Below are 26,219 nucleotides of genomic sequence, written 5' to 3' on the forward strand. Positions count from 1 at the left end.
CGATTCCTATGAAGTAGACAGAGTTGTATCCTTGGTTGAATACTTTGTCTGTGGTTCCAATTTAAGCTAGTTTGAGTTTGATGAATATGAAGTGTCTTCCTTCCTGCCAGTGCCAACCATAGTAGAGAACAGTTCATTGTTGCAGTATTTTTACTGCTCATTTGCAAGCAAAGTTTCTGTGGTGGTGTTGCCATCTTAAGTAAACAGGGAGCTCACTGCTGCTGTTCGTAGCTTGGCCAGTGAAAATGTGAAATTAATAATTGCTTGGCTTTGGTTCAGTGCAAACATCTGAGGAGAGGTTGGAGTAACATTTCTCGTCTATAACACTTCTAGGAAGGGTTGCATAAGGGATCTGCGCAGTACAATCCTCAAAAGCCCTTAGTGTTGGTCAGGCTTGTCCAGCTGAAGTGAACAGTGGCAACCAGATGGAATATTTTAATAATCCAGTTTCTAACAGCAATTCCGAGAAGAAGGGACCTTGACGATATATTAAGGTTTCATCTGAAATACGATAGTACAATGAATTTAGGGAACTCAGTATTCACTTAAAATATCTAATTTTTTAATCATGATTCGAGACAGCTGGGACATAGATGAGCTGTGCCATCTGATTGAAAAAAATATATATTTGTATAGTATTTTCTAGTTGCAAGTAGGAAGTAGCTTGAAATCACTCACAAAGACATCCTTATTCTCAGAAGACTTTCCAACCCAATTAATTTTACAAACTCTAGAGATTTGTGCCAACTCCAGATAAGCTTTCAGACATTTTGGTACTTAACTGAAAGGACCTCCAAAAACTTTAGCAATTTCCTCATGATTATCGCTTATGGAGAAGTGCTTTAAACCCACAGAAATCGATTTAAGAGGAAAGGAATAAAGGTGGAGAAAAAAAATTAATAACAGCTAATTCTAATTTCAGGTGGCAGTGCGTGTACCATGGCAGACTTCAATGAGGATAGCAAAGTTAGAGAATGTGTAACTTCTGGTGAGCATGAGGGCTATTATGATGGAATTTATTTATGACTCTTTTAGGTTCTTGTGAACCCAAACGTATTCTAAAATGGATACCTGAGTCCTGCAATCAAAGGGAAATGCAGTGAGCTCTGAAGCCCACCAGAAGGTGGTCCTTAAGACCTGTTTGCGTACCCTGGAGCTTTCCACAGTTTTCCTGGAGTTTGTGCGTGAGCTGTCCACACTGTTGTGCAGTCTGAATTGTTTTGAATTTGAACCAAATAGATCCGACATTGCTCATCCAGCATCTTACAAGGTGACAGTGTACTGCAGTGTCCGGATGCCAGTGCATGCCACCATCTGTATTTCTCTTCATACCAGAAGAATTACTGAAGTTACTGGTGCCCTCCTGCTGTGCAGGTTGTAAGGCCTTTTTAATTTTTCGGGTGTTCATCTCAGGGAATTGTAATTTTTAGTCTATGGCAGCATTAAGAAAAGCATAAACTGATAGTTTCAGAATTTGGATGATTATGAGCATTAGTGTAATTTGTCTTATCCTGACTGAAATCTAAGTCCTAGTGCTTGGATTTGTCACTTCTTTTTATGTACGAAAACACAGTTTTTAAGTATACAGCATACATAATGAAAGAGTTTTCATTTTATGCTGAAAATTTTAAATGACATCACTAAAATTGCATTAACTATTCACAGAAGAGCATACAAATTATCTGTATAAAGTGATCATGATCTTTTCAACAATAATTCAACGGCTGATGTATCTGTCCCGTGTCTTTTTACTTGTTCTGAAACCTGTAGATCAAAGTGGGATGGTCAGTCAATCAAATATATAGAAGAAGGTAAAGGTCATAGTAGTGCAGCACACTAAAAGTATTACGCCTAACAGTCTTGACAAATCATTCTCATGGCATAGATTGTAAAAAAGAGCAGAAAATGTCACGAAATTAATCAATTCTCATGAGACACGCTGTTAGAATGAAGGAAAAAAATAATGTAGCCCTCCCAGTGCTCTTTGTAGATCTGATTTTTCTGTTTCCCTCCAATAAGGTAAGATGCAGTTTGGTTTGTCTTGAGGTACAAGCTACCTTTTGGGATACGAAGCCATCTGTAAAATATGTAGTATATACAGGTATTGCTGTGTATCAGCTTCAACATGAATGGTTGTGTTCATGTACATTTAGGCATTATGAACATTACCGCACATAACCATAATTTGGAATTAATGTTTGTATATATTTCAAACTGAGCCCCTTGGGTTTAGAAAAGATATCTGACAGGTCCGTGGTCATCACATGTTTCATATCCTTGATCATTATTAATATCTCAGGTAAGGAGAAGATGACACTGAAGATGTTCATGTTAAAAATGTTTCCCATCTTTTAGGTGGGTATCAGGGAGGAGAAGTTTTGTAAGGAGTTACAAAACACAGGTTGAAATTATGGTGAGAATGCTAAAGGACAGAGGCAGTGACTGATTTTGTGAGAAAATGAGTGATCTGGAATGAAAATTTTGAATGGATTGACACATGATTGGTACAGACCTGGGATGAAAGCATCTGGTGAGCAAACTGTATTTTAAAGTGAACACCCAAATCTGTAAATATCAGGACTGTTGAAAAACATGTGTGAAATTCAACAACCAGTTGGATTATTCCATAGAGTGGTAGGGGCATTTGGGTGTGTACAGGTTTTAATCTTGTTTATACTCACGAATTTATGCCTGAGGTTATATTTCAGAATTAAAATAAGGTGAGCAAGTGCATAGTGTTAATCAAAAATTACCAGGATTGCAAAATCAAGCCATCAAAAAATCAGAAACATTTGTACAACCCCTAACTCTGATCCCCTGAGCATTTGGCAAAGTCTTTAAATTACATTATCGCATACTACCTTTTACCCAGCATAACTGGTTAATGATAGAGAATCAATTGACCTGTCGGTGAAGCATGGCTGTTTGATAAAGAGAGCTGTTGGTAGGTCTGTCCCTACCTATCTCCTGCAGAAGTCGAAGCTCTGTAGGGAAGAGGCAAGGGCTGCACAAAGGCAAAGAATAAGGTCTCTCAAGTAAAACCTGTATAACAGTTCATTGCAGAAGCAAATTCACCGAGCCTGAATGTGAAAGATTAATTCCTGAAAAATATGCATAATATTTGCATCGTGGGTTGTTTGGTTTTTTTTCCTCTCAGTAAGGTTCTTTTGCCATAGCATAGTTTCTTTCTGCTCTGAAGAGGTGATGTTTAGAAATTAGGCCAGTCAAAAATCTTAACTGTTGTCTGGGATGTTTTGCTGAGGATGATCTTCAATATTCTCTGAAGTTTCATTAACTGAACGGGTTTAGAGTATTAGTCTTAATTTTCTTTTTCACTTGGAGCACATAACAGCATATTCTGTATAACTGATTTTAAATTTTGTACTCTAAAAATCATTTTTCCTGTCGTTTGTCATGGCTTTTTTGTTACAAAATAGGAGAGAGAAACATGTAAAAAATATTGTTGTAGCAGAACAACAGGCTTGCAGGTATCAGAATAGATGAGAGAAACTCAACTGCTGTAATATGTTTCTTGGCTGTTGACTACATTTCAGCTTGGCAATGTCAAATGGTTGTAGCGTGGATCTGGGTCTGGGCTCCAAAGTGTCCTCCCAGGGCCTAGGGTGAATAGTCACACAACTTAGCCCATGATAAAGCTTTGCACTACAGCGCTTACACTGAAATCCCATCCTGTGCCCGCAGTGGCCAATTACTCACTAAGTTCTTTCCTTACAGTCTCTCAAATGTTTCACATTGATGGATTATTATGACCTATCTGAAATGGTAGCCAGGATATCTTTGAACAGCTACTGAAAACAGAGCAGTGTGCTAGAGCTAAAACCTTCCTACAGTTTCTCGTTGAGTTGGTTTACAGAAACGGAAAAAATCTGCCATAAGAAGACTTGTGTGTTTGGACCTGACTCCAGTCTGCCCTAACACGGTGGTCATTTTGATGTTCTTATTCAAGGCAGGTTTAACAGCCATTTGTGTTAGTAGCTGCATTTTATCTCTTGCAGTCACTAACTAAGGATAATTAATTTCAGCTTTAGAGAAGCCTCTACTTTCTAATATGAATGTTCAAGTTAATTAGTACATTCTTGCAAGCATTTTGAAAATGTAAAGTACATTATATGTATTTATTAATTTTCCTATTGAAGAAAGTGGGAAAGAAAGCATATCCTTTTCAGTCTTCAAAGGCCTAATTTATTGGATGTTTCAAAATTGTTTTCACTGTTTGCAATATGGTATCTCACATTAACATTTCATACTACCAGATGTTTCATTATTCCTGTTTTAGCACATCATATTTGACCCATAGCAGCTTTGAATGCAAATAACAAACAAGCTGATGCACAATGCTTGACTGTTAGATGGAAATAATATGGCAATGCTAAACTGGTTTTCGTTTTTTCTTTTGGATATTATTAATTGCAGTGTGTTGACTGTTAATTTAATTAGATGTTTTGTTTTAATATAAGACCATTCTTCAGTTCATTGACTCACCGTTTCATTTAATTAATTGCAAACCTCAAGATTTGATTACTCATAGTTCTCCTTTAGTTAATTTACTTGTTCACAGTTTTGACAGAAAAGCTTTCAAACTAATATGAAGGAGGGGCACCGTCTAACTAATTAGGGAACTGAAAAATAGACTGAAAATCTTGTAGCTAGAGTACAAGATTAGCAGATACCCAGGGTCGTGTTAAAATGCTCAGAGTCCTTGTGTTTACCGCCAAAATCTAATTTTCAATGACTGGACGTAAGTTAAACATGGAGGATTCACTTACCAGAAGGATACCCTGGGTACATCAGTGCAGGAATGTAATTGAGTTTTGGTTTCTTATGTCTGCAGGAAGATGTTTGCTAATCAGTAAATTGTGCTGCTGACTCAGGGCATGAGACGCTGTCCCCTTGTCCCCCAGTGCTAGGAGCGTGGGCGAGATCAGCGCTGCCCTGCACCGGGAGGCGGGCTTCGGGGGAAGGCAAGGCTGCAAAAGACCTTGCAGCTGTGATCTTCAGGCCATGCAGGAAAAACGCGTTTTTGCTGGAATAATTACAAAGACTTCATGGAGGAATAAGCTTCAGTAGTCGTTGTGCCTGTGTATTTGAGTAAACAATTGCCCACTAGCTTTAATAGGATGCAGAGAAGGGATGGAGAACCCCCCGTGGTCTGCATGCCCTCTCAGTGCCCCAGGAAGGCTGTCTTCAGCGAGTCCGGCTCGGAATGCAATTGCAGTCTTCCTTCATTGCAGCCGGAGCATAAACTCTGCTGGTTTGCATGTCCTTGAAGGGTTATTTCAGGGCTAAATTCATGTGTTGTACTGCAGAGTTACGCAGACTTGTCAAAGGGAGAGTACAGCGTGTCCTGACAAAACCGAAATTACAGACTGAAGATTACTAATGGCAGTTGGTTGTTTTGCCATATGCACGATGCAGGTGTACCTGAGCGCACACCACCACAATCTGTTATGCAGTTGTAATCAAGATTCATATATAGAGAGCTGACCCAGAACGTGGCCCTGGGATGTCTGCGGCAGTGGTGATGGCGCTGAGATCCCCACCAGCTCCTCAAGGAGCCGCTGCCCTTCGGCCAAGGCAGCGGGCAGGCTGCGGGCCGCTGCTGGCAGGAGCAGCTCCAGCAGCCACGTGGTTGCTGGAAGTTTGAAAACAAATCATTGCAACTGCGGTGAGACTCGTGCTTTTTTTTTTATTTTTATTTTTTGTTAGCATTGTAGGAGCCGTATGTATTTGACAATAAGTGGTACACAGTTTATTTCCTGGGTGTTTAGTGATTGATCACAGCTGGGAGAAGACAGCTAAAGGAAGAGAAATTTCAAGCGTAAATGGAGAGAAAAAACTGAAATCTTTGAAGTATGTAATCCAGCATGTCAGTTTTCCTAGTGATCCTTTTTTTAAGGTGAAAGTAGAGGGATAGATGTATACATTGCAGCAGTTTCCAGGTCCATTTTTCAAAGTGAGGTACTCTAAGTGAGATTCTGCTGCTGATAATGATTCATCCAACAGGATGGAAATGGTTCTTCAGTTCTTTGTAGATCTTTAGATAAGTCGGTTGAAGAATAACCCTCTTTGCCACAGCTAGCTGGAGCTGAGTCAATTATAGAAAGGGGTTTTATTAATAGTTAAATTAAATAGTAGCTTCAGTAACGTTAGCCTCAGCAGTCGTCTTAATTGAAGATTATGCCAATGGGTGACTTGCTGTACGTTTTCTTCCATCCTTTCAGTCAGTAGTACACCCTTACTGCTGAAACCATTTGCTTTAGTCTCACTTTTATTAGCTTTCAGAAATGTTGAAGAATTAGTACAGTGCTTTTAGTGCCTCATACGGTAAGATTCTGGGGCTTTTACTATATCGCAATTCAAACACAAAATGACACAGACCGGGGAACAGTGAATGGTAACGTAAAGACTTTGCTGGTACCGAGCTGAGAGATAGTATTACCCGTATCTGCTTTAACGGCGTGCCCACCTGCTCAGGCTCTTCGGGCTGTCATGCCCTGCATTAGGACTGTGCTTTACTCTTTAAACTTCTAATGCTGAAGTAGAGTGACTTTGGTGTGGCAGATGGCACAGCGTAGATTTCTGAGACATCACTGTTTTTTGGCTTTTGTCCTTATGGCAGCTGTGTCTGGTTAGGGAGCTCAAAAATGCCTGACAATAATTACTTTTAATTTCTGCAGGCAGCATTGTGGTGATTTTGGGACTGTGTTCATTCCTTTCTGTTTGTTCCTCGCTACCCTTCCTGTCTTCATTATGCTTCTGATGCAACTGTTCAGAATATTTTTTTTTTTCTACAGGGCCCTGGATAATTTTTTTGCCATTTCTTTTCACTGGACACTGTATTATTAAAGGCCTGAAATCACTTTCTGTTCCCTGTTTATGTCCTTATGAATAGTTTCTGTATTCATTTCTGTATTTTAATTAAGTAGAGTTTTGTGACTTACAGTATCGAGAATCTGTATAAATACTGACCCAGATGAAAATATTTACTGGACTGTTGGTTCATCCATGTGAGTGGATATATATCACATATAAGTGATAAAATGTTATGATAAAAAAATCCATGTTCAGACTCTTTATTTTTGTAACCTTTAAAATAAATGTGAATTCTTTGCAAGTGGATTGAAAGTATAAAGTGAAAAGAAACCAGGCTGTGAGTGGGTATAAGTTCTGAAAATGCTTTGGTGATGGCTGTACCTCAAAACATGGAATTGGGATAAGTGCAGGTAGGCATGCAAATGGTGCAGGCTCCTGGAAATCCTGAAAATTGTAAATTCCTCAGAAGACTTGTAATGATACTTGTTTCTTGAACTTCCTGAAAATAATTCAAAAACCACTCAAAGATCCATCCCACTTCCTTTCACTAGAAAAAAGGTGGAAAAGCATATAGACTATTTCATCTTCTTCTGAAAGTGTCAACAGTTTTATCATTTAAGATGTATTATTTCTCTTATGGATTAAATGTAAGTGGTGTCCATCAGAGAATTTGTAAAAACAGACGTTTAAACATCAGGGTTTGATATTTGCCTGATAAGAAGCCTGTAGCATTTGCAAAAGAGCTTCAAAGGGTGTTCCAAAAAAATTATTTTTAAAGAAAAAAGGGAGTACTGTTCTGGTATGGCAATCCTCTGCACGAAGTGAGGGCTTAAATGATCTAAGAAAGGAAACTGTTGATGTTGTTTTCTGGACTCTGCTTTTGTATGTTTGTAGGTAGTGCATGTTAAAAATGAAATCAATATAATTTTGAATGTATCAGTGACAGAACAGTGAAACGAATGCATGGTTAGTGTAGGTGATACTTATCAGGTCTGGCACCAGTGCTTTTGGATTACAGGAGTGTACAACTGCAGGTTATTGTTGTGAATGTTGAGACTCTTAGTCGAGATGGAAGGAGGAGGACAGAAGGACTGGACGGCTTGTGTTACTTCCATCTCATAACCTATCATCTCCAACTTACTGATATTAATGAGGGATATCTTCACTGAAGTTTACAGGATTGCTGTAGCCGTGTATGATGATAATACATACACCTCCCCCCCATGCATGTGGAGTCTTTTGATTGCTTGCTCACTTAAGTCATATTAAAATAATGAGAACTTTTGTGAAGCCTATTATAGCAGCAGCACAGCTAATCTAAATGTCAAATTCGTAGTAGCTTTTAAAATAAAATATTTTCATTTATGGATGTGTGGCGGTAGAGGATATGAAAATTATTAGTTCACTTTAATCGGTATCTAATGTCTCAGCAATACTTTTCATAAATAGCAGATTATTAAATTCTGTTTTGATATATATGTTAGTGGGTAAATACAACATGCACTACCAACCAAAAAAATTATGGTTTTTGGTAAATGCAATTCAGTGTGTTTGTGGGCCTATCGCACAGTCAATTACAAGATAGCTGATATGAAGCATTTAGCTTCCTTTGTAGGAAATGAAAAAGCAAGACATTATTTACTGAGAGGAAGATAGTAAAACCTGTTTAATCCATAACTGAATGAATAAACAATTACACCTGTAGAGATCTTTTGGGGTTACATGTCTTTTTACCCTGTATTTTTCTGTGGGACAGATGATCTTCATATAAGAGATTTTCAGGGATATCTTGCCCAGACTAAAAGTAATTTGATGCTGTCTGGAAGAATATTTGATCTCTTAATTGACCAATTCAAAATGATGAAATTTGAAAAGTTTACTGTCATGAAATAAAGATATGGGAAGATCTAAATTAAATAACAAAAAAAAAGAAAAGAAAAACAATTACATGGTAATGGTGATGGTAGCCTGTAACCTGACTGTACTCCTTCTCTTTTACTGTTGGAAGTTAATTGGTTTTCAGTCACTTGAAAATCTCCCACCACTACCCCTATTAATTCTGTATACTTGTGATGGTGTTAATGGTCTCTTTAAGGTGGGATTGGGTTTGTTATTAACTATATTGTACTTTTGTAGCAGCATTTCCAGTGTCATATTTTCCAGTAGCAATAATGTTAATCTGAATCCAAAAACTTCAGATAAATATTTTTATATAGAATAGTACTACATTGTTTTTTTCCACATTAATTGGCTTCCAGCTGTTGAAATTAAGAAATACTGGTATCTTGCTAGTATACTTGGAAATTTTTAGCAGCTAAGTCAAACAGACAGTGATCAAAGTGACAAAGTGATCAAAGTGACAGGAAGTGATATTTAAAAGTATAATCAAAAGGAATAACATTAAATAAATATTTCTTTACACTATACATGTGAAAAAAGAAAGAGAAACACAAAAGAATTAGGGAAAAAATCTTTAGAGTGCTGTACTGGAATAACCCAAGTGACTTGAATATAATGTTCATGTATTGAAATTGTGACTTAATGAAAGGAACCGTCTTGTTCTTCATATTTTTCAGTGCTGCATTGTACCATTGGATACTGCATTTTATTTATTTTTATTGTTCCAGGACTGACAGCAGCTGCCATGGCAGAGGCTATGAAGTTACAGAAAATGAAACTAATGGCAATGAATAGCCTCCATGGAAGTGGAAGTCAAAATGGAACAGAATCAGAAAATGAAGAACTCAACTCTAATGCAGGTAAGTAATCCTGTGCACGTGAACTGTAGGGGAGGTCTAACCTGTTTTTATCCATTGGAAACAAAATCAAAATCTATCTCAAATGCTTGTGTTCTTTTATTTCGTAAACTTTCCTCTGCCAGTATCAAATCAAAATCACTGTTCCTATTCCTCCAATTTTCCTCCTAACAGCCATCTTCATTAGTTTTTTGGAATAATAGTGGCGAGAGATTGCTAGGTAAGGATACAGGCATTTTAAACCGTTCTCTAAATATATTTGTAGTAACAAAATGTTTCTCTTTTGGCAATAATATGTTGAGCCTAGTGTTTTCCTGTAAATTATGGAAAGTTTCCAAAATATCAGGTTGTTGGAGCTGAGTATGAGTCACCACAGTTCACTGGAGGAAGGTGAAGCAGGGAATGCTAAATTACGAGCTTTCTGGCTTTTCTGCATTTTGTTCTTTTCTTAAATGGATATTTGCAACTACAGCTATGAAGGAGTCATGATAAACATTTGTTATGGCCTACCTGGCTTGAGTGACCTTGGGAAGAAGGCACTGACGCTAAATACAAGTTCAGTCTATGCTGTTAGAAATATCAGCATGGACTTGAACTATGCTCCCTGAGGCCCAGCTCCGCAAGAGTAAGGTTAAAAGTTTAAGTCAGAAATGGATCCTTTGAAGAGGATATCTTCTTTGTTTACTCTAATGTCCTTTTCAGGTGAATAGAAGAGATCTTACTTGGATAGTGTAGAGAACCTCGAATAAGATAGAGCTGTTTTGTGTCAGGAAGCTGCTGGATACCTATTACAATAAGGGCAGGTTCAGCTGGACTTGCTCTTTTTGACACAAACAATCCTACAATACACTCTTGACGTTTTGGAAACTTGCACACATCCTTTGTTTTCATTACCGATTCAACAACAGAGGCATTGTCTGATCCCTCATTGCATTCAGATCTCCCATCGGCATTCACACATATCTGAAATCACACATGTGTCTCTAAAGACGAAGGCACTCGAACAGTTTGCTTGGTTGGATGGTGTATAGTGTATATGCATTGTACCATCAAAATGGTAATTTATTAGACCAATAAAGCAGCAGCTGGGAGGTCTTAGACTCATTTTCTAAAGGAATAACTTTGAATTCATGACAAATTATGCACAAAGCAGTCTTTCCAAAAGTGGTATTGCCTTTTGCTAATTTTGTGTACTCATCTGTATTGAAGAAATCTGGCTTCTAATTCATGCATTAAACCCTTCCCCAGCTTTCTATTATGTAGAATACGTATTTCTTATTCACCTCTCAGACCCTAATCAATTAGTGCATATTGAATTCAGAAAAATAACACTGAAAAAGCATATTTAGTTCTTATTACTCTTGTAGTTTGTGTATAGTTCAAAAGAAATTATGAAGTTTCACTGAATGCTAAGAATTATGACTGGAGATAGAATTCCTACCGAAAAGCAAGGAGGCTTCAAATGGAAAAGATGCAGAATTAGTATGAAGGTTTTTTAAAGTTGCTGTACAAAGCTCGCTAATTTCAATGTTCATGGTTTTTGGTGTGTTTTCTGTTACGGCAAAATTTGTTTTCTTATTATGGGGAGAGTCTGCAGTACAGTAATAATATTATTTTAGGTACATTGACAGGTTTTACGGGGAGTATCAGACCAGCCTTTCTAAAATACATCAAGAGCATGCATATTAAATTGAAGTTCTCTGCAGTTTAGCAATTCAATGAGTTACAGAACTGACTCAATACCAATTTAAATATTTGGAAAAATTCCCACTGACTTTAACTGAAGTTACATTGGGACCCAAGGATATAGATATGATATCAGTTACGTAGAGATCTTTTCCCAATTCCTTACCTTTTTCATTGCCTAATTCAGGAAAACTACCAAGAGCAGATTCTCTGGATCAAGTCCCAATATTGCTTGCAGGAGGAGAAATAAGTCCTTAACAAAAAGGACTACTGCTAATATACTTACTATTGTTTTCTTATTTTTTATTATCTGCAATACAGTAGGATCATTTTTGTGATGCTTAGTTTATCTTTTTCTGTGCAAGGTCTTTTTTTTTTTTTTAAAAAAAAGATTTACACTAAGCAGGTACAGTAGGACTTGTCAAAAAGGAAAACCATAAATAAATAAATGTAAAGCTTAACTAAATTAATCTTATTTCACTGTACAAAATAACTGAGGAATCATCAAATATTCACTGTAGAAACCCATTGGAGAATAGGGTGGGGCCTGAAGAGAGTCGCCATTCTGTTTAGAAGTTGATATACACTTCAAAACTTTGATTCATTGTGAAGAGAACAGCCTGGTAATTCTGCGTGCATGAAAGCTTTACCAAATGTTTGTTTTGCTCTATACTGTTACAGTTTAAATGACTATTAAAAACAAAATGGGAATGCAGAATGAGAAAGAAAATTGAATTTTGAAATTTTTGTTACTAAGAAGAGGGAAAAAGAAACAGAACAAAGGAGTCAGAAGCCTCATAAGTGAGGAAAACATTTTATTTTAGGAGAGAGACCTACAGTTTCTTTGATTTGAGGTTGTGTTTAATAGCTTCTGTAATGGCTGCAACATGACTCTGCATCTAGATTTCAGCATGAATAACAACCTGTTCGTGTTTCATTTAGCTCCAAATGAGAAATTCTGTCTTTTATTGTTTTAGGAAATTAGTCTGTGTACTGTTGCTCCTGGAACTTTATAATTAATCACTAAAGGTTATGGTTGTGGAGAGTTTGTGGGAAATAGATGTCTGAATGATTATAATTGTAGCTGTCAAATCAGAAATATAGTTATACAGAGCAGGAGACCTTTGCTTTGCTTTGATTTTTTTTTCTTTTTACTGTAACAAAGACTTGAAGGGTTGTGGGTTTACTTTAAAAAACAACTATAAAGATTTTTTTTAATTTATTTTTTTACCTCAGAGTTACACGTTGACTTCCTTTGGAGACAGTAAGATAAAGCAGCACTAAATATTTCACTTCAGGATGTGTGCCTACCTCTTCTATCCAACAGTCTGATAGATGAGTGGAATAGTCTGTTTTGCTAGTGTTTTGCTGTTTTTTTTTTTTTTTGATAAACAATGTAATTGTGTAGTAATAAGTACTGAAACTTCATTGACTGATATTTCAGAAGTATGTCATTGTATACAGGTCGTTAGTATAATCAAAAAGTGGTGAGAACTTCTTGTCATATTCATTTCAATCCCCATCTGCATCTCTTGAAGTCAGTATGAGATCATTTTGAGTGTGTCTTTAATAATGCCTAGAATGTCACTTGGCAGTTTCATTCTCTCTTTGTGTGCATATGATAGAAATTTTCTGTATCTGATAAAAGATTCTCTGTATCTGAAACCAGAATTCAAGCTATCAATTTAAAATCTGAACTCCTAACTCAGGATCACTGACTATAATCTTTCAGCTATTGTATTGTCCTCTAGCAGATACAGGTGTGGAACTGGATCTTAAAAGTGTTTCAGGAAGGGTGCAGCAAATGTGCCACATTTTTGCTTCTAGTCCAGCTGGTACGTTTTTGCCATCAGGTCCTACCTCCTTTTCTGATATTGCAGTAATCTTGGCAATAGCGGAGGTTTGTACTGTAAATAAGTGATTTAAAACAAAACAAACAAAAAAGCGCTGCAAGATACAACACAGAAAAAATGTACCTCCAAAATAATACATTTTACCTCGTTTTTTTATTTGAACTAATTTGTTAGTTCAGGGCTGTGAAGAACGTTGTTAGACATTTGAACATTAATGTCCTCCTTCCCCTCTCTCTTCAGAAGGGAGAGATTTTTTGCACCTTCCTACTCATCATATGAAGTGTTGAAACAAACTTCTCAGGCAGCTGAAGAAATCTCATGTTTAATCCGGCACCGTAGGTTCTGTGGCCCCGCAGTCCAGCTGATCTGTGGTAGCTGTTCCTCGTGGCACGGCGTCTCTCTCTGTGTAGAACCTGTGGAAGAAGGCTGAACTGAGAGAGCCCTGTAGCTGGGGACGTGAAGGTAGTCGGGTCTCTGGAAGATTTGAAGATGCCCTCTGAAATCTCAAATTCCCGGTGGCCACTCGTAATCCTGTTCCTCCTTTTTGGTTACTCCATGTGAGTCCTCAGAGGTGAGACCGTCTGCTGATGGCACTCAGTGCGCAGCTGGAGACTGCCTTGAGGCCGCGGGATTGCCATAGCTAAGGCAAGTCGTGCTGTGAAGCCTGCCTGATAATACATGCCAGAGTGGTGTGGCTTTCATATTTCTCTTTGGAAAATGAGTGAGATCAAGAGTCTGTAGCTGGCAGCTGAAGCCAGGTAGCTGATGTGTCTGCAGATTGCTCAAAGCCCAGCCACGCAATCAATTTTCTTGTTTTACAGAAATAAGATGAACAAAACAAAACCTGTCTGGTTGCACAGAAGTGTTTATAAAGATCATCTGTTTCATCGTCGTGCAGTACTAATATTAGGTGGAGTGGATTCTGGAAATGAGCACATAATTGCCTGGGGAAATTTGAAACTTATTTGAAATCAGAGCAGGGCTCTTTTTTTTCTTTCTTCCTTTTTTTTTTTTTTAATATCATGGTCACAGGTAATTTGTACAAGTGTGCGGTAGAACAGGAATGTGAAAGATAGATTTCAAAGTACAGTATTGGTGATATTACCTGAACATCCTTCAACACTGTGTTACCCAGCTGCATAAGCAAAGAAGGATCAGTGCAAAATAATCCGTGACAGTACGTGTTTGTACAAAACCTCAATGCAAAGAATAAAGCAGTTGTTTCCTTCTGTTGGCTTTTGGAGTTAACATGCATGATTTAATAAATGTGTTTTGCTTTCCCAAGAGAGATATCAAACAGTACTAAGTGTTTCAGCGGTATTTCCTTAGGAAGTCAAAATGTTATTCTGTATGTAGAGTGTTGTTGCTTAATTTTCAGACAAGGAGCTAAGTTAGGCAGGAAAGAAAGGAAAAACACCCTAGCTTTTGGCATATGAGGATCAGAGAAAAAACTCTTCATAGAAAAAAAAAAAAAGTGTTATCTTTTTATCCTTTTTCCCTTCAGTACCTGCCATGCAGTTTTCTCATAAATGCAAACATCCTTCACAATCTGTTTAAAAAACCACAAATACATCACTCAGAGGAATATTTAAGGAACCATCAGGAGGGAAAAAACTCATTGGTTTAATGGAATGCTGTCAAGGAAAATCAGCATCACAAACGACACAGGGGCAGAATTGATACTTTTGCACTGACATGTTAAAAGAAAATCCCATGCATTATTTAGAAAACCCAGAAATCTGTCAGCTGTATGATTGCCGAGTTAGCAGAAGCAGGAGGATGCTGCTCAAGTTGAAAAGAAACGCGTAGGCACAGATCCATATTGTAACCTTTCATGTTCTCCACCCACCATGAATACCCAGCTATTACACGGTCAGCATTTTTTTAGTTTTCCTCTTTTAAAATTTTCAAGTGCTTGAAAAGTCAAAAGAGGTAGGTCTTTTATTCTAAAAAGCAGGATGCCGAGGCTGTTATTTTATTGTAAGAGTAAAAATGACAAGACCAGAGAACAGATTTTTTAATCCTTGACTGCCGTGCACACTTCATAAAGTCATTTTTCCTGTTGTTAAAGCGAGTATCGTTTGTGTAACATGAGCAGAGAGCTATTGTTTCAAAGATGATCATTTTATTTAAAGAACACAAAACGTTCGTGCCATTTTAAAAATATAACCAGTCAAAACTACTATTAATATTTTTAGAATGGGATGAAAAGCTTGTCAAGCACACATTTCATTTTCTTTAATTGCCCTTTTGCCAGGAGGAGTATATACAGTTTTGAAATAAACAAGAGTTAATACATTTTGTTTTCTGTACCTTCTCATCGAAAAGCTATTCAACTCCAGCCGCAGCAGATATATTAAACCATTTCATCCTACAAATGGAGACATCCGTGCTATTTCTTTAGACACATCCCTGCTTTGTGTGAAGTGTGAGGATGCTTCCTTCTCGTGCTGGACATCGGGAATAGCATGTAGCGAACCGATAGGTCTGCCTAGCCCTGAGCAGCGAAGTGAGCCGCCAGTCCCTGGCCATTGATCACAAATGGGTCGAGCGCTGGGATGGGGAGGGTAGGTAGGAGAGGGGATGACATTTTTTGATGTGCCTTTTTCCTTAGGATGCGCGTGCGAATGGCTCGTGGCATGGCGTGTGTCGCTGCTGGGACAGGCTGGGAGATGGGCAGCGGCGCTCAGTGCCGTGCTGAGACAGCTCAGGAGCTTTCCCAAAGATCAGGAGGGAGCGCAAAGTACATCACGGCTCCTGTTCAGCTCGCCGTTTGGGGTTGTTTCTCTGGGGGATGCCGGAGGTTGCAGCAGGACCTCCACACTCACGCGAACACCTCGTGAAGCCCCTGAACGCAGCATTGCTTGCTCAGGGCTGGCTCTCGGCGTGTGGCAGGCTGACGCGTGGATGAGGCTTCTCTGTCTGATGAAGGCACATATGGCCCTGTAGGTGACTGGTTGTGGGGACGAGCTCTGCCTGAGAATGTTTGTCCTAAGGCCATAATATTTGAAGTAAAATTCACATATCAATGAAACCAGGTGGCTTTCAGGATGTTCTTCCACACAGTGGTTTGGAGATACAAGCTTCTTGGAAGTTTCCTGAACTCAAATGCAAGTAGTGTTTAAGAAGTTGTAGGCTTTCTTTTTCCAGTGAAAATGGAGTGAAGGAGCTCAGACGCTGACATAATACTGAGGGCTTGAGAAGCTTTACCAATTTGCTGCTTGTCAGAAAATGCCCGTGGCTGCTGACTGGTACAGAGCAATTAATTCCTAGCAGGAAATCTGCGTGGAACCTTCCTGGAGCCAGAGACTGATAACTCGGGAGGAAAAGCTAGTTGTGCTGTTTTCTGTTTTAAGATACAGCTTCTCAACATTAGCTGGGAAGTGATAACCTGTTTTCTGGGTTCAGTTGTACCTTGTTCGTATTTTGCTGTGTTCTATTCCATTTCTTCCTAATGGTGCTGCTTTCCTGAGCCCTCTTAGCTATCCTGAGCCCCCAGTCTCTGTATGTGAAGTCTGGAAAAAAGATGCACGTGTCTATTTCTTTGGCAAGTTTTTTTTTTTTGTGACCACTGGACAGGATTTCATACCAAGAATTTTAGGAGGCTTTAACGAACCACAGTTTCAGTGGAGTGCAAAAATTAATTTGTTTCTTGTTTGTAGACTGTTTTAAGGTCCTGTTTCAGACAGATTCTTAAGCAGTTACATATTGAATGCATATGAGTACTTTAACTGATTTTCAAAAGAGTATTCTTATCCATTTAAAAATAAATTTAAATACTTCATAATAGATATATAAATAATTCACACAAATGCCGATTCATCAGCTAATATTTTTATTTTTAGATTGACTGACACCCAACTCTGAGAAATGCGAAGTGATTCTGGCTGTAGTTTTAAAAATAATAAATACAACTTTGAGCAACTTTTGAAAATGACATTCTCTATGCTTTTCTGTGTAACTGATGCATCTTTTTCTTTGAGAGTATTTTTTTCAGATCTTTGATGGTTATTTTACACATGATAAAAGTAATTGATATTTTATATAAACTTTTAACCAAATCAGCTAATGTAAACCATCCTAAAGGTCACGCAAATTTCAGTGTTGTGTAGGCTTCGTTTTAGAAAAGTTCTTACTGAATGTCTAAGCTCTGGGTTGTGTGAATGCTTTTTGAGTGGGTAATTCTCAAGGGTATATTTTCCATAGATGCATTACAAATAGATGTTGCTAAATGGTTATGAATGGAGAATATATATACTTGTAAGCTTATATTTCAACAGTTAAACATATCACACAGTCTGCTTCCTCAGTATATTTTGGCTGTTATCTTATTTGAAGCCTAAGAACTGCTGTTCCTTTTATTCAGAGCATAAAGTACTTTTTTTTTTTTCTTCTATAAAGACAGAATGACTTACAATGGTTTTTAAGTTTTGCTGGAACAAACTTAATACAGAAATCAAGATTCATATCTATTCAAAAAGCTTCCTAACCCTAAGTAAAATACCTCTGGCTGCACACAGCGTAACCTCTCTAGATTCCTGCCATATCTGTGATCGGAACTAAGTGCAGCAAAAGATAAACTAATGACAAAATGCAAATGTTATGGCCAAACTGCATGGAACTGAGAGCTTTCACATGTCTGTCACCTTTCAGATCCTTTACAAATTTATAGTCTGAGAGTGCAGAGGTCTAAATCTTCAAAGCTTGAAAAACAGAGGTGCAGCATGAACTAATCTTCATTTTTTCCCCTATCTTCTTACAGCAGCACTAATGGAAATGTATTTTGTTTAATGACTCTGAAATCCTGTTTGTAATTAGATGTGGGAATTGGTCTTACTTTGTAACAGATGATACTGGAATAATAATATGAGAGATGCTACGCTGAGACCACTATCCTCCTAAATCTATATCATTTTTCATTTTATTGACAGGAAATGTGTTCCTGGAACAAAGAGATTGATTTTAAAGAGTGGAAAAATAATTTCTAGTAAAAACTCAAATGAAAACATTTTAGCATTACTTTAAGTATATCACAAGAGTGCATTAACCTTTTCACTTCATTTTTAATTTTGGTAAACAATCTTATTATAATTGTTGCTTTGTCACTGATACGATCTTTGAATTAATGCACCAAAAGGTAGAGAACTTTAATTAATGACAGGGTGCATACAATTAAAATGCATATCATATTTCAGAAGGATTATTCAAAATAATTAATTTTGTCTGTTAAAACACTTTTTCAGTCGCAAATGAAGTAATTAGGAGTGGGCACAGAACATGTGAGTGCAGGCTGAGCTCTCACACTCTCTCCAGAGCATTAGTCTTCTTCACTGGGTCTTGATGTCATAAATCATTTTGGCCACTCTAGAGTCAAGGCCACATCTTTTCCTTGGTTATAATTTTCACATTTGTTAGTAGTAGCGGGTATTCGTCGTTAATATCAACCTGCAGAAGGAAAGCAGGTTGCTCAAGTGGCTCTTGTTATGACAAGGTCTCATTTCTCTGCAAGGCAAAGGAGCTTCCACAGCACTGTGGGGAGCAATGCTTAACCAAGCAGATGTACCAAGTTTGGGACTTCCAGTAGAAATTTATATTGAGACCAATACAGAGCGGATGCACCGCACTTTAAAAGGAAAAAGCATTCCAGTTTAGACATTTTAGGAGGTCCCCGTGTGTGCCGAAGGACAGGCTGGCGTGAAGAGTTCATCCCGCCCGTCAGAAGCAGAGCTGCTCTCTCTGTGGGCAGGCTTAGGGTGGGGGGGCACCTTTCTGCTCTTGGTGCAGTGGGAAAAGGAAGGAAAAAGAAAAATGTGGTTCCAGATCTACCTCTCTAAAATGCCTCTCTGTAAATCATGGTTGGATAAAACTAAAACTGGCCCTGAGAGCAGGAACCATCAACTGGTGATCAGCTGAACTTGGGTAATTTTGGAGGCCAAAAAATGCTAAGTGTGCCTGTTTCTCCTCAGATTTTCTGTAGTGCTACCAAACAATAACAGTAAAGTACCGTATGTCAGATACAGCTTATTTTTTAATTTTACTGGGGAGTTGGAGGTCCTTGTATGTACTCTTTCAGTAAAATTTTGTCTATCATTTTGCACAATGTAACATACTTGTTTAAATGCTATGGTTTGTTAATATGCTTAATCAATGCATTTTAATTTCCAGTTTCAGTACGTAAGGATGCAAGGAATCCAGTATGTAAGGAATTACAGTATTATAGGAAAAGTAAATGTTGATGATAGTTACCCTTATTAATATTAGAGACTGAACTACAATCTCACATCAATGATATTTTAACAATAAAAAGTACTTTAATATTTTAATTACATTTTAAAGCCTGGAATATTCTTATTCTTGTTAAGGCATGTGTAAGTTAGGATGAAAACTGGGATATTACCTTTGATGCAGGCCACATGCTGAGAGTCCCCCAAAGGATGTCATTGATAGTGATGCAGCTGCCAACAGCAGGAGTCTCATGAATTACAATTTTAATCAGATTTAAAAAAAAAAAAATCCCCTAACATACATTCAATTTATGTTTGAGGTAAGAAATGGGATCATTTGGAATATTTTCTCACTCGAAAGAGTAGCATTAATCCAAAAACATTTTTTAAATTGTGTTTTTTTTTTTAGTTAAGGATTCAGCACTAGATTTTTGCAGAGTGCCCTGAACTGACATTTTTGCAGCTGAGATTCGTTAGCAGTTTTACTTGCAACAGTTGGTGCTGTTTAAATGTCTAGCTGATTTGTGAATTTGATGAGACAGAAGTCACAGTGGTCTCAAGTAATTCTGCCTTTACCCATAAAGTGAGAGGCATTCCTTAGTTCTGCAGTAGGGACTGTATGGGTGAACAGGACATACACAGATCAAAACCTTATTACTTTTTATGGAATACCTTGGCTATTTTAAATAGTTCTATTCGAGTTTTGTTTTCCTTTATTAAAGTCTTGATTCATAAGGAAGTTGGGATAATGCATTTATTTCTGTGATTTTAAAAGTAAGCATATGACAGTTTTGCATAATAGGTTATGCTTTCTGCTCCATATTCTGTTTAAAAAAAGGTGGAATCTAAAGCTGTGAGTGACATTTTGGTAGAATTTTAGCAAGTACAGACATTACCAAATTAAAAATAGATACAGGTGGGTAGTCCGTGTTTTTAGCTCTTTTAAGAAAAAAAATAAAATACAAACCGCCACAACAACAAAAAAACACATAAAAAACAAACAAAAACCACACCAACCCTCTCACTGTATACAATCAGCAAGAATTTATCAGATCACCCTAGTTACAATTATGGAAGACCAGCAATGTTTTGTCTGACCAAAAATAAATGTACTTTTGTCACCAGAGCATGTTAGCAATCTTTAACTTCTATGGCTGCAACATCTTTTTCTCAAATTAAATTCTTATTCTAAATTTCTTAAGAGCATAATCTATATTAATTAGATCACTGAAAAATATTAAAACCTGGTTCATTTAGTCATTGAGAAAAATAAAGTGTTGGTATTGCACACTTGAAACTACTCATTTGTTCATGATCTAAAGGGAAAATGCTATGGATTTTCACCATGTTACAAATGTTGTCTTAAGGTGTTTATTATCTTGGAGATGTGACCAGTATTACGTTATCTAGTAAGTAACTAGTATGTATTTTAAGATGGCCAGTTTGTTTATTGTGTTTTTCCAGACGTTTCATCTTCACGAGCACAGCAAGCATGCACCTAATGATTTTAGAATGGTTCTCTCTCTTCTAACTGCAATGCTTCTGAAGAGAGGAATAGCTAGGGCTTTCCCTGAACCGTTCCTGTAGCTGAAGAGGGGACCCTATGTAGGATTTCTGGGCTGTGGGACTAGGCTGTGGGGTAGGTTATGTTGTGGCATGCAGATCCAGCTCAGGTGGTAGGTGCAGCTTAGCTGTGGCAGGGTGAGTTCAGGATGGGCCGTTCCACCGTGCAGTGTGACGCCGCCCCTGGACCTGGTGTCTGTACTGCCGTTTGCGGTGTTCAATGCCGCAGGAAAACGGGACTTCCAGGCTTGTTTCCTTACACGCTTTCCCAACGAAGCAAGAGTTCTGCCAGCATCGTGTCTGACAGAGGTGGTTGTCCAGCTTTATTTTAGAAACTTCATAGGATTACCAATCGTGGCCGTTTTTCTAAATGCTCTTAAATACTCTACTAAATAGTCTTCCTTGTTACAGGCTCATCCTTGCTGCTTCTTGTCCTGTACACTGGAGGTATGGAGAACAGCTTTCTCCCTTGTATTATCACGTCTTCTATCTAGTGAAGACCATTAGTGAGCCTGCTGTCTGTCCTCCTCCCCTCCCTACATTAAACAACCTGCTCTTCTGAACGTGCCTCATCCTGATAATTTTCTAGGTCCCTGGTCAGTTCTCATCACACTCCTCTGGCTTAAAGTTAAAATAAATTTTAATAAAGATCCAGAGTGTTCGGTAGGTAGATTAATAATGCCATGCATGCTCATGGTATAGGCTCCATCTGCCCTTGAATGTGAAGTATTTCATTCAGCAGAGTTTGGTCATTTTATAGCTATAATGGCCGTTTCATGCTATAACGGTTGATTGAAGGTAGATTCTGAAGGTAAATTAAAAGTGATAGTTGAAACTATGAAAATCAACATTTCCTGTTTAGATCATGTGCATTTTTTGAGCTGTACAGAGCTATCTGCAATTAATAGTCTTTGTTGTATATCTTCTGTATTTACAGTATATTTGACAATAAAACCTTTTTTGACATTTAATCAGTGGCAGAGTTGTTCTGCTCTCATTATAAATTCATGAACTTCATCACCAAGACAAGACATAAATGTTGAGCTTGCCTTTAAGATCAGGCATGCATTGATATTTAAAACCTAGAAAACTGAAGGACTTGTTTTGTTGTGTCTGTTCTGTATCTGCACAATGTAAAAATGAGACTAGATTCCTTCTTTATAAGGAGATGCTCAGGCTACTGTAAGGATGGAAACAAAGATAATCTGTGGGACTTGTGAAACTTCCAGCATGTCTGTGTTTGATCTCTGTATTCAGTTACCAGGATCGTGGGACAGGACAGGCTGTATTTTGCCATTTGCCTGGAAGGCAGATAATATTAGTAAAACTGTGATTTATTTTCTCATATTTCAGATGGAAATTGGAAAGCTAGTAGGTAGAAGTGTCTGCAAGATAGACTGTTCTTATGGACGTATTTTCTGATTGGCTCTATCAAAGAATTTGATGTAAGGGAGATTTTGGCATTTCATCCTTGAGAAATATTCCCCCTCATTTGCTGCATGTCTTCTATTTTTATTCTTGATTTTGACAAAGTAGGTATTTTTTGGAAGTTGAATCCAACTTAATTCCACTTCTTTGTAAAATTCTAGGTCCAAGGAGAATAGTCCTTTAGAAATGCTAGAGTACCTAGCATAACTATTTTTTTTAAATTTATTTTTTATAAATACCGAATGTATCTGGATTTATACACTGTACATTAAACAACATTTCTATGTTAGAGATTGAACTTTAATAGAAAAATATTAAGTAAACAGAAGGGCATTTGGGACAAACTTGTAGGCATCTGATATTTAGAAAGATAATTTCTAAAGATCCTCAATGAATTTAAACTCTATGATTCTGTCTGTAGAAGAAATATTTGCATTGTTCTGTTGCTAGCGACTGATGCTCATTTTCTATCCAACTTACTAACAGCTCCTCATTCTTTGAAACTGCCTTGAATAATTACAGCCTAAACCCTGCCCCTGTACTACATGAATGCAAAATCCAAGTCATCAGATAGTTCCATCTTCAGTTTGGATTAAAAATATATTTTATTTATTAGATGCAGTTGTGGCACTGAAATAAATGGTTGGTGCAGTTACACAACATTTCACCTTCAAAATTTAATCATCTACAAATGCCATTTATTTTCCATCAGCTCCTTCCTTTTTAACATCATTCATTAAATCTTTTTTTTTTTTTCTTGCTGTTTGTTTATCTATTTTGAATGTAGATTCCAGGCATTTATTTACCCCTTGTCTTAATGTGTGGTGCGGTTGGTATAAAAGTATTTAAGTACTTTAAATACTTAATTATTAGTTTAAAAGTTGCATTTGAAATTGGAGAACCGTTCTTTTCTGATCCACTTTTTACAGATTTGTCCTGGAATTTTCACTGAAGCTGTTTGTTTTTTTGTTTTTTTTATATTGCAAGAAAATGCTTATCCTCGGTATCCTTCTATTTACAACACACATAGAAAATCCTCCTGTAGATGGGCGTTCCTCTAGCACACAGTAGAAGTTTTTGCAGCTGGTAAAAAGCTGTACATTTCCACTTGCCAGCAGAGGAGGGATACTGATGGAAGAAGATACCTTGGCAGAAAGTGTCTGTGTTTACTCTCTGCTTGACTGCAACGATTGAATAGCTCTGAGTCACAGCAGTATCGGAACAAGGCACTTTCCCTTTCTGCTGTTGAGCTTGTCCTTTGCTCCATCATCGAGAGCTGAGGCTCTGTAGTTTACATGAGTTTTTCTGATTCAGTGTTTGAATCAGTAAAGAGGGAACTTATGGGGATCAAGATTAATGACTTTTAAGTGTTACTGACAGTCAATAGACTATCTTTGCACATGCTAATATTTCCTCTTCTCTGTATGTTAGCAGTCGAATGTGTTCTGAATTCAGTGACTGAATTTGAAATTTTAATTGTATTTGTGGCAGTACACAAGGTATGTGACGGTTGCATGGACTAAATAGACGATTGCCTTACAGCTCCTCCATTTTTAGTTATCTTAATTGTACACATGCAATAACTTCTAATTCAATTAAGACTAGCAATATTCCACATTAGCCTGTCTGTTAAAATCCATGCAATATACTATAAAAAAGTCATTAGTTTGGTAATATCAATTTAACAAGTTTTAGCTCATTAACCTTGACACCAGTAGTGCTGGAGAGAGGATCCTTTTGATATTGTTGTTCTCAGCATTTAATACCAGGGAGCTCTGAAGATCTGTTGAAATCTGTGGCTTTTTTCCTCGATTATCAATTACAGCCGTGTGTTAGTTCTTTATGCAAACACTAGAGGAAGTCACAGATTCCATCTTTTCAAGTCACTTTTATAGACTGGAACAGCTGCTTTTACTCAGATTTTTATATATATATATATATATATATAAATATATAAATATATAAATATATTGTTATTTTTTTCCCAGTAAGAACTTTCTGTGGTTTTTAGGTGGTCCTTGAACAGCATTACCAGCCACTTCCTATGTGTCAATTTTCAGGTATATACAATTTCAACACCCATTTTTAAAAAGCTTACATGAAGAGCACCAATTAATATTTCTGATAACATTTTAGTAGGCTAAGATACTAATTGTATAAGTACTTTTCTGATACTTGTTCTTGCTTTCCAGTTTCATTTTTGAGAAATCACAGTTAATTTTATCATAATGCCGTTGTTTTAGAAATATTATATAATACTGCTGCAGAGTACCATTATGAAATAGGAAAATGAGCAATCACTTAAAAGTAGGGTAAAATAAAAATAAGTATAAATAACTGTAAAATAAAATAAATAACTCTAGCAGTTGAAAGAGATTTTTTTTTCTTTTCTATAGTTAAATTTTATGTGTCTGAGTTTTTAAATTGAGAAGAGGTAGAGCAGAATTCATATTTAGCCTTGTAATAAATCTATAACACTGAGGCATTTGAAAAACAGCAAGAGGGGATTCTATAAAAACACAAAGTATTTGCTCAGGAAGGGGTTCACTTAACCCTTGCAGTAACAGTGAGTCTTTCACGTGTGATGATTTTGGGAGAGGATGTTGATAGACAGATAATTAGCAGCCACCTCTGAGGAATAGCTACATGAACGGGAGGGAAGAGGGACATAAATGAATGTTTTAACATGGAAGTGGGAAAACAGAGTACAATGAACATGGAAAATAGAATATTACATTTTCAGCTCCTTCTCCTATTCATGACAGGATAATTTTTTTTTCTGTTTCTTTCTGTTTTACCACTTGCCTGTCCTTAGTTTCCTAGCTCGCTTGCTCAGAAGCTGCCTTTTGCTACCTTTTAGGTTATGGGCGTGTTACTGAAGGTGCCGTGTTTTCTGTATCCCGTAACCTACTGAAGTCAGGGAACAGTTCTGATCCTCGTTCTCCTTTTGCCTGTGCTTAGGTGTATCACTTTCCAGGTTTCGGTCTCCCCACTGTGTTGCAGCACCTGCCCTTTCTGAACCCCCCCCCCCCGGCCTTTCCCCTGCTGCCTGGCCGGGACGCGTGGCCCTCAGCCAGCGGCTGTTCCTCACGGGGCAGCGGGCGCCGCCGCCGGGGGTGAAGGACGAGGGGCACGCAAGGTGCAAAGAGATCAGGCAAGTCTTGCACCAGTTGTCTCAAGTGTGAAATAAAAGAAAACGCTGGATTGGGCGTTGTCGACTACAGCAGTGCTGACACGCGTCAGGGGCACCCACAGAGCCGCGTATTTTTGCTTTGTTTGAGAGCACTCAACCCTGTATGATCCCAGGAGATGAAGGCTGCCAACACGAGTGGCGGTAAGTGTGTACAGCTGTGGTGCAGGTGTGAGAAAGCAGAGCTGGAAAGAGCTGCTGCCGTCTCTCCGCCCTGGACAGGGGCATTTGTTCCCAGTGGAACGCCGAAGCTCTGCTCCATGTGACGTATGTAATGTGCGCACTGTACACGGTCAGTCACAAGATTAAAGATTAACTTGGAATACTTTGATAAAGTGTCAAGCCAGAAGATGAGCAGCAAATAATTTTGCTCATTTACAATGTTAATGAGAAGAGGGCTTCAGTAAAGGACTAAAGGTGTAAACTCTGCAATTAGAATATTGAAGACTAATTTAAAAAAATCACTATTCTGCACTATATGTTAAAAACTTTGGTTATAAAAAGGAACAGTTACCTCAGCCAAATTTTCAGCTTCTGTAAGACTAAATGTAGATTTAACTTAATTATAAACTACTTGTTATGTTCTCCTTTTCTGCTGGCATGTTTGCCACACAAAAAAGTGAACTATTTTTAGTCTTTTGTAGAAATCTAATCCAGAATGAAAAAGTACATCAGATAAGGCTAA

The 26,219-nt window shown here is 37.6% G+C and overlaps 1 protein-coding gene across 8 annotated transcripts in view; it reads left to right on the forward strand.

The window, feature by feature from the left end:
- DACH2 (dachshund family transcription factor 2) overlaps positions 1 to 26,219 on the forward strand; it is a 289,571-nt gene that overhangs the window by 186,363 nt on the left and 76,989 nt on the right. For all 8 annotated transcript variants that reach the window (XM_080554411.1, XM_080554408.1, XM_080554407.1 and 5 more), the window contains one exon: positions 9,462 to 9,593. In XM_080554411.1, coding sequence (XP_080410537.1) covers positions 9,462 to 9,593 — 132 coding nt within the window. The remainder of the gene's footprint in view (positions 1 to 9,461; positions 9,594 to 26,219) is intronic.

Source organism: Anser brachyrhynchus, assembly GCF_964034855.1.
Source record: "Anser brachyrhynchus genome assembly, chromosome: 13".
NCBI lineage: Eukaryota > Metazoa > Chordata > Aves > Anseriformes > Anatidae > Anser > Anser brachyrhynchus.